General features: G+C 37.4%; 1 protein-coding gene across 1 annotated transcript in view; it reads right to left on the bottom strand.

Moving 5' to 3' along the window:
- Window positions 1-19591, bottom strand: part of top2b (DNA topoisomerase II beta) — a 162211-nt gene that overhangs the window by 31270 nt on the left and 111350 nt on the right. The window contains exons 20-25 of the mRNA XM_048607571.1: window positions 12699-12847; window positions 12061-12292; window positions 10324-10458; window positions 9502-9702; window positions 9205-9400; window positions 2428-2519 (exon numbers count right to left, since the gene is read on the bottom strand). Of these exons, the coding sequence (XP_048463528.1) occupies window positions 2428-2519; window positions 9205-9400; window positions 9502-9702; window positions 10324-10458; window positions 12061-12292; window positions 12699-12847 (1005 nt within the window). The remainder of the gene's footprint in view (window positions 1-2427; window positions 2520-9204; window positions 9401-9501; window positions 9703-10323; window positions 10459-12060; window positions 12293-12698; window positions 12848-19591) is intronic.

The raw sequence follows: 19591 nt of genomic DNA on the forward strand, positions 1-19591 counted from the left end.
CCATCAGACAGACAGGTGTTGGGCCAGAATTCTGCTGTTGTACAGCATCTAATATCATCTGCTGTTAGTTGATGTACCCATTCATCTTTCAGCTCAAAATGTCTTATCCTACACGATGCTGAAAGTGACAGCTGATAAAAGGAAACAGGTCATCCAAAACCTGACAGAACAGAATAACTAACTGGACATTTAAGGATTGGAAATGAATGATTGAAGAAGGTGAATTCAGGTACAGAAAGAAAAGGAAGTCTGGATAAAGAATAGATGGAAAAAGAGCAACATGGTTTGACATTTTTAGAATCTTAAGGAAAAATTAAATATCTGAAGTATTAAGAGTTAAGATGATTTTCAGTCCCTGAAGTTTACTGGCAGTAATGAATAATTATCACATTGTTAAAAAAAAAAGCACTTACTCTTCTAATTACTGGGCTTAAATATTGCAGTGGGCTTGGTTCACATCTATGTCATAAATACAAGTTGAAAACATCCAATATACAGTTGTGAGGCAAACAGCAAAATGCCAATTCCATGAAGCTAGCAGCACAACAATGCATCTTCAGAGCAACCTTATTTATAACTGCTTCCCTCATCTGAAGCTAATGTACAACTTATGTACTGAGAAATAAAGGCGAGCACCATTGGGAGAGAGTTTTTGCAGTCCCAACAACACCCAAATTCAGTATTGTACAGGATAGCAGTTCCACAAAGTGATATGTCACAGACGCTAGAGGTAGGCAATTCCTCCTGATCAAGGAGGAATTAGGCATCCGAGACAGTAAGTGACCAAGGGAGGGTTAGGGTGCCACCAATGTGCAAATAACACCACCAGAGGGTGGAACCCTGTTCACTGTTTTCAACAACTTGGGTGGGAAAAAAGTGCAGCAATCCCATGTTCAGTATATTAAGACAGTGGAAGCAGATTGAGGCCCTTAAGTGGGCAATATCTGAGTGGACAGGACATTGATTAGCTAGCTATTTGATTTATTTTATTGCTCCCACCCCCTTATCTTGAAAGAGGACTTTTGAAAAATGATTCCTGTCAGAACTCTGACCCTGGCTTAAGTAACACAAAGTATTACAATCTCAGTTATGAGAATACTGCGCAAGCTGGATCCTTATTAGGGACTCACTTGATATACCATAATATTTTAAAGAACACAACGTGTAAAAGAACCAACAGTAAGCCAATAAACAGCAGCATTTCATGGGTGAATTAAAGTGTCAAAAAAAATCATGATTCTATAAACTTGAGCTTAGCAAGCATAAGTTATAATGACCAGATAGGTATACTGAGCAACTAAACTGTGATTCTAAACCATACACATTACATATTCAACTTGCATTAATCCTGAATGCCAGTAAATTAGTTATCGGGCAAATCGTGGTCAATTCCCCACAGACTACCCTTTAACTAGCCAATGCGGTCAAGACAGATCCTACTCAGGTATTAATAAGGCCATGGATAGGAAAAAACTCATTAAAATTCTGTCACCTTCACTTTTTGAAAATCCAGCCTTGGAAAGGCAATCAAAACCTGAGTGCTCATGTCTTGGGTTACCCAGGATTCCGGAGTTTGCTCCCAAGCATCTAATTATTGGCACAATTCCAGATTTTAAATCCAACAGTTGAATTTCTTAGCTGGCTGGCACAAAAATATCCCCATCCAATAAACTGTTCTTCTTGGGCCATTTATAAATAAAAATCACATCATTGTTTTTTGGTAAAATAAAAGCAAACTACTGTGGATGCCTGAATCAAAGTAACTACCCATTCCCTGACTCTTTCCCCAGACAGGTAGATTTTGTTCAGTGCTTACTAAACAGCACAGCCAAGCCCAGGAAATCAGTTTCTATGAAATGCCAAGAAAGTAATTACTAATACAAATGTCATTTTTTGAAAATTATTTGACGTACCAAAACAATGTTGACTTTCACCAGTTAAAGATGAATATTTCTGCCGATGTTAGTTAAAATGAAATTCACTCTTTAAACTATTTAGGTTCTCATCTAGTCCTTACTAACCTCAGAATCATTTGACAGATGCATTTTGTATATTTCCGTGCAAGTTTCCATTTCCCTTCTGCCAATGACCTTGGGAACATCATTGCATTCAAACATACTGAGTTATGCCAAAAAAATTGCCTTAAATGGTTAAGGCACATCACTTCTTTTCCATCAACTTGTATGATTTTCACTTGCACAAAACTGGAGTGTTGATGTTTATTGGAATTCTGGTTGTTTCAAAATTCTTGACCGTTTTTGGGATTCTTTGTGTGCTAAATTTTCTCACGAATCACTACAATGCTTGGGAACTTACCAGACACATTCACTACATAATAATTCCATCAACTGGTTCAATTATTAAACTATAAAACTTAACAATGTCTACAATTTGGTAGTTAGCATATTTTCAAGAAACCATTTTTACCTTCTCTTGAGCTTCTTTCCAGGCTTTGATTGGATCAGATTCATAGCCCCGCTGGATGAGCATTTGGTAAAGATCCCTCTTTGATTTATTCTCTAAGAAGAAAATATTTATAAAAAAGGTTATATCTAAAAAGTATACAAATATTAAATAAATTTGTCTATTACATCCATCATCTGGAATGTAAGATGATAGACAGATTTTGTTAACACTTCAAAAACAAAATGCAAATCTTTAACTTTGAATGTGTACAGACCATTCCAGCGTAAATTTAAATACAGTAACCAAACTTTGAAATATGTGAATTATAAAAAGGTCCTGGAATTTGCTATCCATGACGAAGCAATGGTGTTAACTAGCAACCATCAAAAAAAAAGATGCCTACAAAGATGTAGCTGCTTTGTGGATTTTGCTATTCCAAACACTGCGTGAAACCTGGTATAAAGTCTCCAGCCATTTCAAGAGTCCAACAATAATTAGATCATCAACCAGAGAAAGTGACCAATCACACAGAGGTACTATCAGGATAGCAAACCAGGAAGTAAAAACAGCATAATTTTTCATCCCTTAATTATAATTCAAGTGCAAAATAAATAATTGGGAGATACACATTTAATTTTAAAGTTGAAATATCGAAGAAAATCTATAATATCAAATTTATGAATTAAAACACATCAAAATGATTTATAGGAGATCTGATATTTCAGAAATATAAAATTAAAATTATAATTTCCAAACACTAATAAAAATCCAGTATTATCTCACTCAAGTTGCAAACATTTCAAAGATTTTTATTCCACTTCTATTTATATAGCACCTTTACCACTGTGACATTTTCACTAAGTGCTTAGCAGGACGAGCCACATAAGGAGCTATCTTAAGTCAGATGACTATAAGCTTAGTCAAAAAAGTTTCAAAAATTGCTTTAAAAGAGGAAAGTGAGGTAAAGAGAAGAAAAGAGAGAATTCCAGAGCTTGGGGCCTAGACAACTTAAAAAACGTACAGCTAACAACAGTGGAGAAATAATTAAGAATGCACAAGAGGCCACAATGGAGGTGCACAAACATCTTCCAGATCGTGCTGGAGGAAATTACAGTCATGTAGAGGGGCAAGGCCATGGAGGAATTTGTAAACAGAGATGAGAAATTCAAACTCAAGACGCTACTTGACCAAGAGTCAATGCAAGTCAATGAGGTCAGGGCTGATGCTAGAACCTGACATGCTATAAGTGCAATGAAAGGGACATTTATAATATATACGCGTATAACATTATTTACTGCAAGTTTAGGTTCTTGAAATTCTAAGATAAACAATTTGGCTTTGAGTGGGTTTTTGGAGTTAAGAATTGACTTTTAACAACAATATCCATTATTCCAAATGAGATTAAGTTACCCACAGTTCATACAGAACTACCCAGACAGCTGAAGGGAAGAACTTTCCAGACTAATTTTCAGTTTGTGCTGGGAAGTGATTCGAGTGAAAAGCACGCATCAAGCTTCAAAGTGCTGAGAAGTCATTAAATGGAGTAACGTGCAAAGAATTCTCTCTAAGAAAAGGAATTCAAAGTAATGAAATTATCAGAGAATCAAATATTATTATAAGTCCCATACTTCAGTGTTGTCTGTCAGTGGAAAAGAAGTGCTAGAATTTTTGTTTGAAAGAGGAGGAATGAAATCAAGTTGCTTCAAGGATGGCACAGTACTGGAAGGAGTAACTAGTATTATTAGCAATGCTCCTGAATTAAGATTTCCTACAGTTCCAGCAGATAACATTAAATTTTAATTACTTCAAAAGAAGTCTCTCTCCTACATGGAAATAAACTAGACTGGATCTTGCTAGAAGTACAGCACTAGATGTTCTGAGAGTTGCAACAATGTTTATAACATATACTGCTGTGTGTCATTTCCAACACAAAGCTGTGTTTTCTATTCAAATTACAAAAATTGCTTGGGTTATTTCTAATCTGTTTAAAAATCTTTGAATCTCTTAAGACAAAATTGTATTTATCTTCTCGTTCATTTTCATTTCAGATGTTTATAAATTTTTGTATTGCTTTATTGTTAAAACACATGGCAACACTGTGCGCTTATATTTCAGTAAAAGATCACTTTGATAATTTTTTTTTAAGGATTATGATCTTTCTGGCCAAGAATCTGGCTCATCAAATGCGAGCATCAACTGGGCATTAACCCATAGCAAGTGGGCCCACCTGATCACAAGCAGAGATAGGAGTTGTCAAATTTACAGAAAGTAGAAAGTGGGCATCCACCCAAGAGTGTGTTAGAATAATTGATTGCAGAGGTAACGAAGGCCATGGATTAGAGTTTAATTGGCAGATGTGCTGAGACAGGGACAAGTCGAGCAATGTTACAAAGGCAGAAATAGGTGACCATAGGCAATCGTGGTAATATGGGGTCAGCAACTCATCTCAACATCAAATACTGCAAGATCAACATTGTTAAAAAAAAGGTACATGCTCATCAGTTAATTGATTTCTACGTTATTTTAAAATGATTCACAAGATGTGACTGTCACGAGCAAGGCCAGCATTTACCTAACTGGTCTTGAGAAGGAACTGGTGAGCTGATTTCTTGAACCACTGGAATACCCACAGTGCTGTTAAGGAGGGAGTTCTAGGACTTTAGGTAAAATAGCAACGATACATGTCAGGATGGTGAGAGACTTCGAAGGAAACTTAAAGTATGGGGAGATGATAACAGTGCACCTTATATCGAAAAAGAGAATCAATGATTGCAACCTCTGGATTTCCATGTCCAATGGCTCATGTGCAGACTTCAGAGGTTAATGTCAGTTTTAGAGGCATAATGTGTTTTTCAATACTAAAGCAAAATCCACACATTAATCTAATATAATTATAATTAAATTTTATGAAATTAACTTGATTTTACGTCTTTTTAAGTATTATTCTCAATATTAAAGCTCACATGATGGGACTATTTCAGCATTGAGGCAAACAAGGTCTATCTTAAATGCTGAAGAAACGTTATACAGTTTCATTTTAAATTAGCTGAATTGCATTAGTTAGCACTAGTTAGGGTTAGACCATACAAAATATAAGCAAAATTTAAATACTCAAGATGTTCGTATGCGACCATTAAAACAGAGCCTTTAAAAACTGTATCAAAGGAGGTATCCGAGACGAGAAGTTCCCAAAAATTTCTGCTGGACCCCGTTTGGACATTCACATCTAATGCATGACCCCTCTTTACAAGAAAGAGTACTTTTTTCAAACTAACACTGCATAGGCATAACTGGGAACTTAAAATACTTAACTGTTTTATCATATCATCTGTTTTACGCTTTTGGGTTTTAATAGCAAAATCAGATCAATTCTAACTAAAAAGCCAGGGAAGTTCTTTGATATGCTCCTGTCTTACCAGCATTACTTAGAAATACAAGTAGTGAAACAGGAGTACATCGAAGGTAGGATTGAGCAATTTCACTGAAAGTAAAATTGAACTTCTACTCTCTAAGTCAGAACCTAACCTAATCTGATCTGACTTCGGTTAGGTTCTGACTTAGAGAGTAGAAGTTCAGTTTTACTTTCAGTGAAATTGCTCAATCCTACCTTCGATGTACTCCTGTTTCACTACTTGTATTTCTAAGTAATGCTGGTAAGACAGGAGCATATCAAAGAACTTCTCTGGCTTTTTAGTTAGAATTGATCTGATTTTGCTATTAAAACCCAGAAGCGTAAAACAGATGATATGATATGATTAACAATCTTCTGTAGATGAAAATATAATGGATCTTGCATCAGTTTCTTTGCAGGTAGAACAAGGAATAATGGACAGGTGAATTGCTTTGAAATGTGTTGTGCAAATATTGAAGGTTACACGAGTGTAGATGCGACATCGCTTAGAATTGAGAATTAAATTAGTAACTAAGTAAGTACAATGCAAATAAGGTAAAATAAACTTTTCAAAATGTGAGCAGCACTGTGAGCAAATTAATTTTGGAGACAATGACAATATTTTACAAGAATGGCTATTTAACAATTCCCACTAAATATGATGGGTTCTAAGGGCTCTTTATGAATTCAATGCAGATTGAAAATAACAATTATATTCCACAAAGAATTGAAGAACATGGGGCACAGAACTTTTTAAACAGTTTTTTTTTCAGCAAATACAAGGAATTTGTTTTGGGAGCACAAGAAGTAGGTGAGAGTCAGGTGACAATGCCAATATCTTGTTAGAATTTAATTTTTTTTGGGGAAAGGGAGGAATCCAATGTACTTCCAAAAAAGGTAGTGTGCTGCATAGTACAAGAGGTAATAACTTTTCTTACAACTGCGAGACACAAACCCTCCTGAGGTATACTGAAAATACCTGCAAGATCAAACTGATTGTGGAAAAAGACAGAATTGAAAAGAGCGCATAAATTGGAAAACCTTCTTTCTTGTTGACAGAACTGAGGGAATTCTAAAGCCTCATTGAGAAAATTCTTGGGGCCGATATTGCCTGTCAGTGCACTGCACTTTCACCTCACGTCTCCATCACACTCCATCGCTTCCCCAATCCAAATATTCTTGTCCTGCCATTGCCCCTCACCAAGTTTGGGAACTTGTCCCAGATAATTTAGTTTATGTACTTCTAAGAACTGTATAAACATTAGCAAATAGAAATGTGTAATGCCTTCAGAAACTCAAAATGTTGTACAGCAATCTACCTAGTTACAACTAACGATCAAAAATGATTATATATAATGACCCAGATAGTCACTGTATCAGCGTAAACTTGATTTGTGGTTTAGGACGATACGGAAATCCTGACACAGGAAATGCCTGAGGGAAATGCTGGAAATTGAAAATTTCCATCGGCAATTGTCCAGTGTCTGGAATCCTCTGCAAAAGTCCCTTAAAGTCAGAGTTCTGACTCACATGACCTTAGTTAACTAACCAAATTCAAACATTACGTCCCACTCAAATACCTGGATAAACATTAAGCTGAATTCCCTCCCCCGAATGATGCCCCCAATTAAATACTATAAACTGAGCCTGAATTGACCGGATTTGACCTACAGTCCCCAAACTGATGCTTCCAAACCTGACATTCCCCATGACTGACACCACTCCAGTAATCTGACCCTGCCAGATCTGACACCCCATAAACCACTGAATGTGACCACACCAGACCAAACACTCCAGGTCCCTTCCTCTCACAACTATCCCTGATCAGACTGCCCCGCTACTATCATCTACCTTCAGCACCCACGTACTTACCTTACACCTTAACTCTCTACCACCACACCTCAACCATCTGGCATGCTAAACACCTCCCAACCCAATTCGTCACTTACCATACATACTTAGCCTCTCACAGTAGCTTTCAGGTGGCTTGACATTTAAACTTCTGAATACAACACCTAGGGCTGTAAAAGGTGGTTTGGCTTTGACGAAGATCTTTTATGCAAGGATAATTGATCAGATTGCAAACAAGGCACCTCTATCCATGAATCTTTAGGGCAGAAGTCATCTGAATGGAATTTAGGCTAATCGGTTATTTGCTAAGTGGAAGGAGGGTGTTTGGTTAAGAGGAGGAGGAGATAGTGATAACATAGCAACGCTTCAGAATTTAAGTAGTAGAGAATGGGGTTCAGAGTCAATTCATGGACTCTGGGGCAACGCCTCAGGATTGTATACCACTGTGCTTCACTTCTGATGGGTCTCTCCTGCTAATTAGATAGGAGATATCCAGGAATGATGATTGTGTTGTCAGTAAGAGAGTACAACTATGTCAGGCTACTACCACTAGTCTGTGGAACAGTTTTCCCAATTATGGTACATTCCTCAAATTTTGACAAGGAGGGCTTTAAATAATATTGGCCAAAAAACTGTCAATTCTTACCAAAAAAATCTCTGGTTCACTAATGCTCTTCAGGGGAGGAAATCTGGCATCGTTACATGGTTTACATTTGTTTCTATAGACCTTCAAGCATATGGTTGATTCTTAAATGCACTCTGAAATGGACTAGCAACCACTCAATTCAAGAGCCAATAGGAATGCGTGACAAATGCGGGCCTTGCCCACATCACATGGAAAAATGTGTTTTTAAAAAGGGACAAATAAAAGGCAGACTGGAAGTACCCCTTCTTTCACAACCTTGATTAAGAGATTAAGAGTTTCATTCAAACCTCTAATGAACATATGGCTGAGATAGTAGAAATTAAAAATGTGCTCAAATAAGCGAACGTGATTTTACTTGCCAACAAATAAAGCATTTCCCCAATGCAGATGAATATCCCATTAATTATAACCACTGTGATCCATCAGCATGTACTCAGCTGCACCCACGATGTTATGCCATTAATGCAAAGGTTGCTTTCCACATACACACTATTTGTCTAATATGAAGGGCAAAGAGAGGGAAGTAGTGGTTGGAAAAATCACTACCTAAAATCTGCTGCTTACAAAGGTTTGTTCACACAGGCAGTAAAGAGAACTATCACGATTGGGGTGGGAGGTTTATGGCAACATTAAAATAAAAAGTTAAGCTTACTCCAAATGTCCTAGAACACCTTCTCCAAAATGTTCCTCTATCTGTGATAACCTTACATACATTCAATTATAGTTTGTTGTGCATGCAAGGTTAAATACAATACCCTAACAATGTACATGAGAATGCAGTACTCCACCTATCAGTGGCACTGGCCAGAAATACAACTGTCAACCACTGCATGATAGCAGCTACTACTGCGTAAAATTCAGTCTATTGAAAGCTATTACGGACAATTTGTTCTCACATTTTAATCCTTACCAATTGTAATCTTTCCTTGTATTTTTTCTAGAATGAAGCGAGCTTGGTTGTTCAGTTTTGCAGACTCTGCTCCGAACATTCCTGACAACCACTCTTTCCTCAGACCATAATAATGTAACCTCAGATCAAAGAACTCCTTCAAGATGTCATGTACAGTTTCATACTTCTTCAAGCAACCCATATGATCAAATAGTACCTGCAATTATCATAATGTTATTGCCATTTGAACATTTTAAAAATACATCTAGTATTTAATAATTTACATAGATGTTATATTTTTTAATAAAAGAATACTACCATAGAGTTGCAAGTGAGAGTCGTTTGGAGTTTGAACACCTTGTGTAAGCCAGCAGCTTCTGCTTGTGCAAGTTTCTCTTCTGACATTTTTACTACAAACTTTACAGAAGCATCAGTATGATACTCTTTGTAGTCATTTATCAAAGCTGGTGTCTTTTCTGTCCCATTGAGCATTGGCTCAAGAACTTGTTCTTTGTACGCCTACATAGAAATAAAGGCTAAGTATTCATCAGCATATAAAAAAAGGAACATTTAAAAAAAATAGTTGCACTAAGTAGGCACAAGGCATCCTAAAAAAGTCCTTGTCTAGTGGGGACACGTTTTTCACTCAGAAATGTAAGCTAATTTCTTTTTACCAGGAGCTAGAAATGCATAGTTGAATAAATATGTTGCAACATGAACACACTGATATCCTTATTCACAACTGGCAACAGATTTTACTAAGAAAATGTATATCCTAAAATCCTCCTTTAGTATTATACAATGAAACATTCCCAAATTATTGCTAATAGATTAAAGGACAGACTTGGAGTTCTGTCATAAAGGCATGGTCCAGGACCCTGGCCAGTTAATTTACCAGGCACATATAAAGGAAACAAAAAGAAAAAAGAACAATTAATTAATCTTATATGTTATGAAACTAACAATTCAACCCACTAAGGTGCTCACCCACATCTTTATGGTACATTCAACTAAACCATTGAGGGAAAGTTGAGCAGCTATCCATATTCTCTACAGAAATAAAAGTAGCATCAATATATCCATATTCATGAATATTTGAATGATTTCCAAATTAACACTCAATTCAAAATTGTGCGCTACCTGCGTCCAGGTCCTGACTGGCAATTCTGTAATTTCTATTGTATTTCGATCCAAAACCAAGATTTCACCACTGACAACATATTGATTTTGCCCCAACTCATGAATTGTTCCTTTAAAGTTCTTGTAGCTTGGAAGCTAGAGATTCAAAGCAAAACATAAAAATGACATTTAACTGTACAGCTCACAACTGGCCTTTGCAATATTAGTAAAGACAGTGCAATGTTTTTATTCAAATTCAACAAGATTTAGCACATCATAAGCATCAATAAGTGAATATAAAAAGTATACAAGAACAATATGCTGATGTCATAAAAAAAGCTATTTTTCTCTTAAATTAATAGTGTTACTCAAATAAGATCTCGTTACATTTAAATATTTCAAGAGCATAACATTTGATTTACAAGAGACAATTTGTCTGTAATAAAAGATTAATAAAGAACAAACTGGGACACATTTTGTGCCTATCACAATTTTAGGACCCTCCAAAACACTTCACAACTAGTGAAGTACTTTTGAATTGTTGACACTGTTAGAATGTATAAATATAAACAAACTAACTTCCACACAAAATCCAATATGCAGTAATGAGATAAATGACCAATAGACATTAAGGGAGATTTCCAGGACACAAGGCCAACCACCTATCCTCTATGAAAAGCGTTTAGAATGTTTTGGATTGACTCAAGATGGTAGATGAGACCTCTGGTTGGATGAGATATTAAACAACAGCATCACATGCAGTAAAGTGTTCAAGTTAAGAACAGAAAGCACTAGAGAAACTCTGCAGATCTGCTGACAACAGAACATGTGGAAACAGAAATCGAAGGTTTCAAGTCCAAAAGTCTTCTTCTGAAATCTTCTACAAACGTTGTCAGACTTGCCAAGTTTCCCTTTCACTTACTGTCTTTATTTCAGATCACCGCCATCCGCAGTATTTTGTTAATATAGTTTTATAATATTGAAATATTTGTTTAGATTGCATGCTCAAGTTTCCAGAACAGGACATAACCATAACTTCAGTGTGAAGTCATTGTTCCACAAGTGACATCTGGTTTCCAATTACAGAAAAAGTGTATTATAACTTCAGTCTCAAAGGTAAAGTAGATCTTGGTTAAGTTCATCACTTTATGAAAAGGGTTGGCTAGGTTGTCAGAAATATGATGTTATAACATCAGCTGTCACAGAATCACAATAGCTACAGTGCAGAAAGAGGCCATTCAGTCCATCATGCCTGCTTTGCATCTTGAGCATTTCAAATTGGTGCCAATCTCTTGCCTTTTCCCCACAATCCTACACATTGCTTGTATTTAAATAATTATCCAATGCTTCCTTGAATGCCTCAATTGAACCCGTCTTCACCACACTTCTAGGCAGTATATTTAAGGGCTTAACCATTCACTGTGTAAAAAGGCTTTTTCTCACCTCATACTTGCTTCTAATGAAAAAAAAGTTTAAGACACTAAGGCTTCCACATTTCTGTGGAAGTCAATCGAGAGAAAGAGAGATGTGGTGTAAAATGTGATGCCGGCTCATTACACAATCATGCTAGTCTAGACCAATTTTATCCCCTACATGCTAGGTCTCCTTTGGTTATCTGAAACATACTTTCTTGAACGAAATGTTGCTCTAGTAAAATGTTATGCAAAACACATATTTACATGTATATAAAACACATTAATTTCTTAAAATACAGAATTATTTTTAAAAATATTCACATAAATATCTAGTATAATTTACCATAGGTAGGGGATCCAGGCCATCGAGCATCCGCCTAACATTGTTGACTAACTCCCTGGCGTCATAATTAGGAATTCTACAAGCCCATCCCGTACCAATACCTTCAGCTCCGTTAACGAGAACCATGGGAATTATGGGGCAGTACCATTCCGGTTCGACACGCTGGTTGTCATCATAAAGGAACTTCAACAAATTGTCATCCATTTGAGGAGAAAGCAAACGCGCCAATGGACTAAAAACAAATGCAATAAATGTAATAGAATTAAATAACTCAATAATGAGTCAGAAAAATTATCCATTACATTGTAAATTAACTGCATATCCAAGCTAATTTTGAAGTTTTGAAAGATGTTTTTACAGAGTAACAGAAACATTTTAAAAGTACAATTGCTATAAAAATATGTAAAAGGCAACATTAAAAAAATGCAAAAGCAACAAGTTAAATTACAACACCAAAATAAAGCTGAGAATACTTTGAAATCTGGAACAACACAGGTCTGCCAGTGCTATAGGGAAAAGGCTGGTCAGTGTTTTAAGAGCTTGAGGAGAATATGTACATGAGCAACATTAATCTGTCTCTTTCATGTCAACATTTACATATATTTCTAAACTATTTCTAAACGGTTTTCTTCACTCACCTTAACATAGTGAAAATATATCGAGGACTAGCAGCATCTTTGCCACCATGTAGTCTGGTACCAAACTGGCCAATTGGCTGCAACAGACTTATATTGTTACTTCCTACAAAGTTTTGAGCCAAGTTTACAATGGTCATCATAAGTGCTTGCTGAAAAGGAATGTGACAGTTATTTATGTAACAATAAAAATGCCAATACATGGTGCTACGACTAAAACTTCATTGACAACATTTCCAAGTAATTAATTTCACTTCTTCAATGCATGCTCTCTCATTCTTCTTAAAAATGCCAGCACTGGGTTATGCTCCTGATTGCACAAAGGTGCATTCACTCATCTTCCATATGGTTGCAGAATGACAATGAATCAATTTACATCCTCGGTGTCAAAATTCCTCAGTGGCCATAACCTTCGATGTAACCTCCTCAAGATCTACAATCCTCTGAAATCTCTGCCCCCTTTCAATTCCAATCTTCAAGTTATGAATTTTAATCCAGCATCAACAACTGCTTTTTGACCAAAAAAAAATTCTTTATTTGAGACATACTTCAATTCGTTATTCAGTAAGACAGCACTTGCGGACACAAACTCTATGAAACGCTGTCAGAACCAATGGAGCAGCTGTTCCTTTCCTTCCTGTGACCACTCATGTCGCAGTGAAACTACAGGCCCAACCAATGCCATGGCTTCCTCTCCCAGGCTGTGGGGCTCAAAGGACACTCATTTAAGCAGGAGCACAGCCTGATGAAGAATTCAATGCCCCTATGGTACTTTGATGTGAGCACCATGGATCATTCCTGTCATTAACTCTCAATCAGCACAGAAAATGTGGATCAGTCTTATTTAATGGAGTGCCCCACTCTACCCAAAAGACTTGGATCTCCGTTTGCAGTTCAAAGTTCAAGGGCTGGGAAAAAAGTACTGGTGTGTTAACTGCTTAATGAAGAATTGATTAAGCCCTGGAACTGTTTAGAAGCAAAGAATACTTCAAAGGTTTAGTACTGTTTAAAGACACTCAACTTAGGAGTGTACTGGTCAGGTGTTTCTGTTGCCTGACTGATGGCTTCCCCCATTTACTGTACAAAATTTAACCCACTAATTTCTTTGCTTAAAACACTGGGTTTCAAAATTTCACTTCTACACGAGTATATAAATGCCATTTGAAGGGAAATGACCAGTGAAGAGTCCGAAAGGTATAATCTGTGACTTCTTTTGAAAAACATGTAATTTCCTTGGCATCAGAGGTGCATGTTGTGATCCTCTTTGCATTCTACATAAAGTGGCCCTACTTCAGAGATTTGAGTCGATTTTCTACCTCAACTTTGAGCAAAACACTACATCATAAGAGACGGCATAGTCCTGCCAGATCATCGAGGTGCTCTCTCATTACAGAGAGAGACACAACTGTTGGCAGTTTAACCTGAGGGTCACCACACCTCAAGCAAGGGGAGAGGTTGAGAAAGACAGTCCTTCACGGTAACCTCAGGTTGTGGGAATTGAACCCATGCAGCAGGCATCACATTGCATTGATAACCAGCCACCCAGCCAACTACTTTACTCTGAAACATTCAATCCAATTAACAGCCATGTGAGCCGGCGTAACTTTTTAAATTGTTGCATTTTCAGTTTTAAGAAAAAAAAAAGGCATTAATCATTGCCCACACAGAAGATATGTACGAACGTTCTAATTAGAGACAGAAGTATGCTATTCAGACTTTCCGGCCTGCTCCATCATTCAATATGATCATGGCTGACCTGACTGTAATTTCAAATCCACATTCCCACCTCCACCTAAATTTTTCATGCCTTAACAAGAATCTACCTAAATGCTTCTGGTTTAGAAATATTCTACGACGCTGCTTCCACCACATTTTCAAGAAGACAGTGCCAGAGACTCATGTTGCTCAAGGAGAATAAAATTTCATCGTATCTTTATTTTAAATGGGTGACTCCTAATTTTTAAAATGACTTCTAGTTCTAGATTCTTCCACAAGTAGAAAAATAGTTTCTACATCTTCGCTGTCAATAACTATCAGGATCTTATATGTTTCAATCAAATCATCTTATAGTCTTTCAAAATTCTAGTGGATACAAGCCTAACCTGTCAAACCTTTCCTTGGAGGACAACCCCACCTTTTCAGATAATAATCTAGCAAACCTTACATTCTTCCTTAAATAAGGTGATCAATACTAGTGCACATTTCTTCAAATGCACAGTCTCATCAGTGCCTCGTATAAATGATGAATAGCCTCCCTACTTTTGTATTCCATTCCCTTCACAATAAAGGATAGCATTCTATGCGCTTTCCTAATTATTTGTTGTACCTGCATACTACCCTTTTGTGATTCATGCACTAGGACACCAGATTTCCTTTGTGCTCTGAAATTTCTCTGAGAAAAAATGTTTCTCTTTTACTTTTCCTGACAAAATAGGCAATTTCACATTTTATCACATTATATTTCATTTGCAGCATCTTTGCCCTGTAATTTAATCTATTATATAGCCATTTGTCACCTCCTCCTCTCAACTTACTTTCCTACTTATCTTTGTGTCATCAGCAAATATGTCAACCATATCTTCCATTGTTTCATCTGTCATTTATATAAATTGCAAACATTTGGAGGTCCCAGCACCAAGCCCTGTGACACACCAATTCTTACATCATGCCAACTTGTAAAAGATCCATTTATACCTACTCTGCTTCCTCTTAGCCAGTCAATCTTTTAACCACTCCAATACATTAACCGTTACATATAAGCTGTTGTTTTCCACAAAAACCATTGATACAACACACTATCAAATGCCTTCTGGAAACAAGTATAGTACATTTATTCACAGCAAATGTTATCTTCTCAAAGGACTGCATTAAGCTGGTCAAACAGGATTTCTTTTTCTTAAAATCGTACTGAGTTTGCCCAATTATCAACTGCTCTAAAATAACCGCTTTAATAACAGATTACATGTTCCCTGTTCCAGATATTACGCTATAGGCAAGTATCAGCAACAAAATATCTGGCACTAGTTGAAAGAATTGTCAAACAATCAGCTTTTTCCTGAGATTTTAGCCCTAATGAAGAAGTGGGAAACATAAGATAAAATCCAGCATCAGTTTGGCTCCTATTTCACAATATCCGTGAAGAAAATGAGACTAGTTCTCTCACACCAACCATACAACATCACATTTCAAAGACTGTCAAAACTTTGAAGCTGTTCTATCAATCCAATTCCAAATTTTTACAAGGATACTTGGCAGTCCATTCCTAAGGAATAGAAAGAAATGTACCTGCAAGGAAGTGTCGAAAATGAGGGTGACCATTTGGCCCTTCAAGCTTCCTCCACCATTCAGTATCAGCATGTCTGATCATCCCTCTCAGTACTATGTTCCTGCTTTCTCCTCATATCCTTTGATCACATTAGACCCAAGAACTATATCTAACTCAAAATTTCACTGCCTGCCACAATGACATGATCAGATTGTTGCTGTATCCAAGATCACAGGCAACAGATCTTAGACATGATTATTGCCAGGTTAACCATCACCACTCAAACCGGTTAACTCCAGAAATCTATAAATGAGTGTTCAGGCCCTTTCTTAACATTTTGGACAATGGTACATCTAAAATAAACAGAATGTAGCAAATTAATTTTTCCACTTTAGTCTGACTGCATATACCACCAAAGTTAATTGCACATGCATGCTTTTTCGGTCCAAGGATATTTACGTCGGGGGTGAAGTTCATCACTGATTGTTAGGAAATCAGTAATTTAACATGAAAGGCCTGCTTACGTAGAAAATGTTACAAAAGCTTAAACAACTCTTGAATAAAGATTTAACTTCAGAAATTATGGGCAGAATTTTATGCTCTGGCAGAGTTGTAAGTATGGGGATGTATAAAATTCCCATGTGTGCTCCTGCCCCACCTCAAAGTCCACCCTTCTGGGTGCTCTCTCTCTTTTTAGTCTCCAAGAACCTCTTCATCTGAAAAATCCTTCTCGTTGCCAAGTTCAAGACATGTCTATATGAAGCAGCTTATTCTTTGCTGTCTGAAGGCAGATCACCAAGCAAGACTGTGGCAAAAGGTTGCACCCTCCATCATATTTGGATATGAGATGGCTATATATCTGCATTGACACTGTATTTCCATCTTAATAACATTGCCCACCTCCACCCTGCCTCAGCTCATTTGTTGCTCAAAGCCTTACCTAACCAGACAGAACAAAGCGATTGTATAAGCAATGTATCAGAGAAAAGATCCACAAATCTACCAAATCCAGCATGAATCATGGTGGATACTTAAACAAGTATGTGGAAGAGGCTGCAAAAACATCATCATCTTCAAAGATGGAGGAGCCCAGAATGTCAGTGTGATAAAAAAAAAGTTGAAGTGGTGCAACCATCTTTAGCCAGAAGTGCTGAGTGGATGATCCATCCTGTCCTTCTTGAGGTGCCCTAGCATTAAAGGCATCAACTTTCAGCCAATTTGGTTCACTCTGTGTAATAATTGGAAACAGGTGAAGACACTGCAGAAACATTATGGTTCCCGAAAGCATGAAAGTTGTGAAACCGAAAATGTTTGGAATTTCTAGAATTAGTTGAGCCCTTAGCCAAGCTACTGTAGCACGGCTACAAAACAGGCATCTAGCTGAAAATGTCAAAACATTTCCCAGGTGTGGCCTTTCCACAAAAATGAGAAATCAAATCTAGCCAGTTACAGCTCCAGTCTACTTTAAAGAGATGAAAGTATTGTTCAGTGCTATCAAGAAGCACTTACATGGCAATATAGCCACGTATGCTTATTTTGGGATCCCCCAGGTCAGCCCCTGATTTCATCACAGCGTTGATCAAAATATGAATTAAAAAGTTGAACTTGGGGGTGAGGCAAGAGTGCTTGCTCTTAATGTAAATGTTGCTACATGCACGTGGCGTTAAACCGTACTAGCACACCTGAAGTTATAGGAACTGGGGAGAGTTCTCCACTGGCTGAAGTCAAAACAAGTTCCAAGGAAAATTGTTGTGACTGTTGAAGGCCAATCATCTCAGCCCCAGGTCACTGCAGCAGAAGTTTCAAAGGGTAGTGTCCTAGGTCAAGACATCTTGTAGAGTCATACAGGTCTAATCTGCACTGGTCAAAACAACCACCTCGTTATTCTAATCCTGTTTTCCAGCACATTGCAAGTGCACATCTATATACTTAAATGTTGGAGGTTTCTGCCTCTACCAACTTTACAAGCACTGAGCTCCAGGTACCCACCACGTTATGAGTGAAAACAATTTTCCTCAACCCTTCTAAACTTCCTGCCCCTTACCTTAAATATGTGCCCCTTGTCATTGATCCCTCCACCAAGGGGAAACCTTCCTTCCCACCTATCCTCTCTGTGCCCCACAATTTTGTACATCTTAATCATATTCCCCCTAACCCAGTTTCTGCTGCTCCAAGGAAAACAACCTCAGTACATTCCATCTCTTCATAACTAAAACTCTCCAGGCCAGGCAACATCTTGGTAAATCGCCTCTGCATCCTCTCCTGTGCTATCACTTTCTTCCTACAATGCGAATTCTAGAATTGCACACATTACTCTAGCTGTAATCTAACCAACTTCTTATGTAGTTCCAGAGAAACCTCCCTGATTTTAAACTCTATGCCATGGCTAATGAGGAAAGCATCCTTCTTAACCACCTTGTCAACCTGCCCTACCATCTTAGGAACCAATGGACATGTACAAGGTCTCTCCGATCCTCAATGCTTCCCATATGCATTACCATTACCATCACCTACACAACTTGTCACCACTTTGAAAAATTTATTCAAGTTGGTCAGATTTGACCTCACTTTAACAAAATAATGCTGACTGTTCTAAATTAATGCCTGCCTTTTCAAGTGCAGATTAATTCTGTCCCTCAGAACTGCTTCCAACAGTTTTTCCATGAGGCCTAGAAATTTATGTACTTTTAAGACCAACAATCCACTCAGAGCCTCTTCTGACTGTGTTAATTTCTTTAAATATATCAGTCCTTCTCCTCGATGTCTATACCCACATTGCCCCTCTCACTAGTAAACACCAACACAAAGTAGTTGCTCAGAATGCTACATGTATACTCTGGCTCCACGCAGAAATTACAGGTCCTTCTCTTGCCCTAGTTATCTTTAACATACTTGCAAAATAAGTTAGGATTTTCCTTTATTTCACCTGCATTATTCTTTTGTGCTCCCTTTACGATCTACTAATTTTTTTTTAAAGTTCCCTCTTGCACATTCTATACTCCTCTAGGGCTTTTTGCTTTTGATCTAACCCTCCCCTTTTTTCTCTTTATTCAATCCTGTACATCCCTTGATATCCATGATTCACAGAATGTGTTGATCCCACCCTTATTCCTTATTTGGAACATGTTGGCCGTCAACTCTCTGTATTTCCTTCTTGAATGTGTTCTATAGTTCTGACACAGAATTACCTAAAAGTATGTGCTCCCAGTCCATTCTAGCCAAATCTTACTAAAGCCAGCCTTCCCGTAGTTCAGAACTGATTTCAGGGCCATCCTCGTCTTTTTTCATAAGAATCTTGAACCTAACAGAGGTAATGAACACTGTCTTTCATAATCCACCTTCAACCACGTGCCTGGTTTCATTACCTAAAATTAAGTCCAGGACTGTGCCCTCTCTTGTAGGGTCTTCTACACGATGGCTTTAAAAGGTCTCCCGAATGTATTTAAGATTTCCACTCCCTTAACATTTCACATTATGACTATCCCAGTTATTGTTGGGCAAATTGGAACTGCCCATCATTACCCTATTACTCTTACACCTCTGAAATTTGCCTACATATCTGCTCTATTTTTCTGATTGTTAAGGGTCCAATGGTACACGCCCAGCAACATGATTGCTCCTTTTTGATTTT

Source organism: Rhincodon typus, chromosome 2, assembly GCF_021869965.1.
Source record: "Rhincodon typus isolate 14 chromosome 2, sRhiTyp1.1, whole genome shotgun sequence".
Classification (NCBI taxonomy): Eukaryota; Metazoa; Chordata; class Chondrichthyes; order Orectolobiformes; family Rhincodontidae; genus Rhincodon; species Rhincodon typus.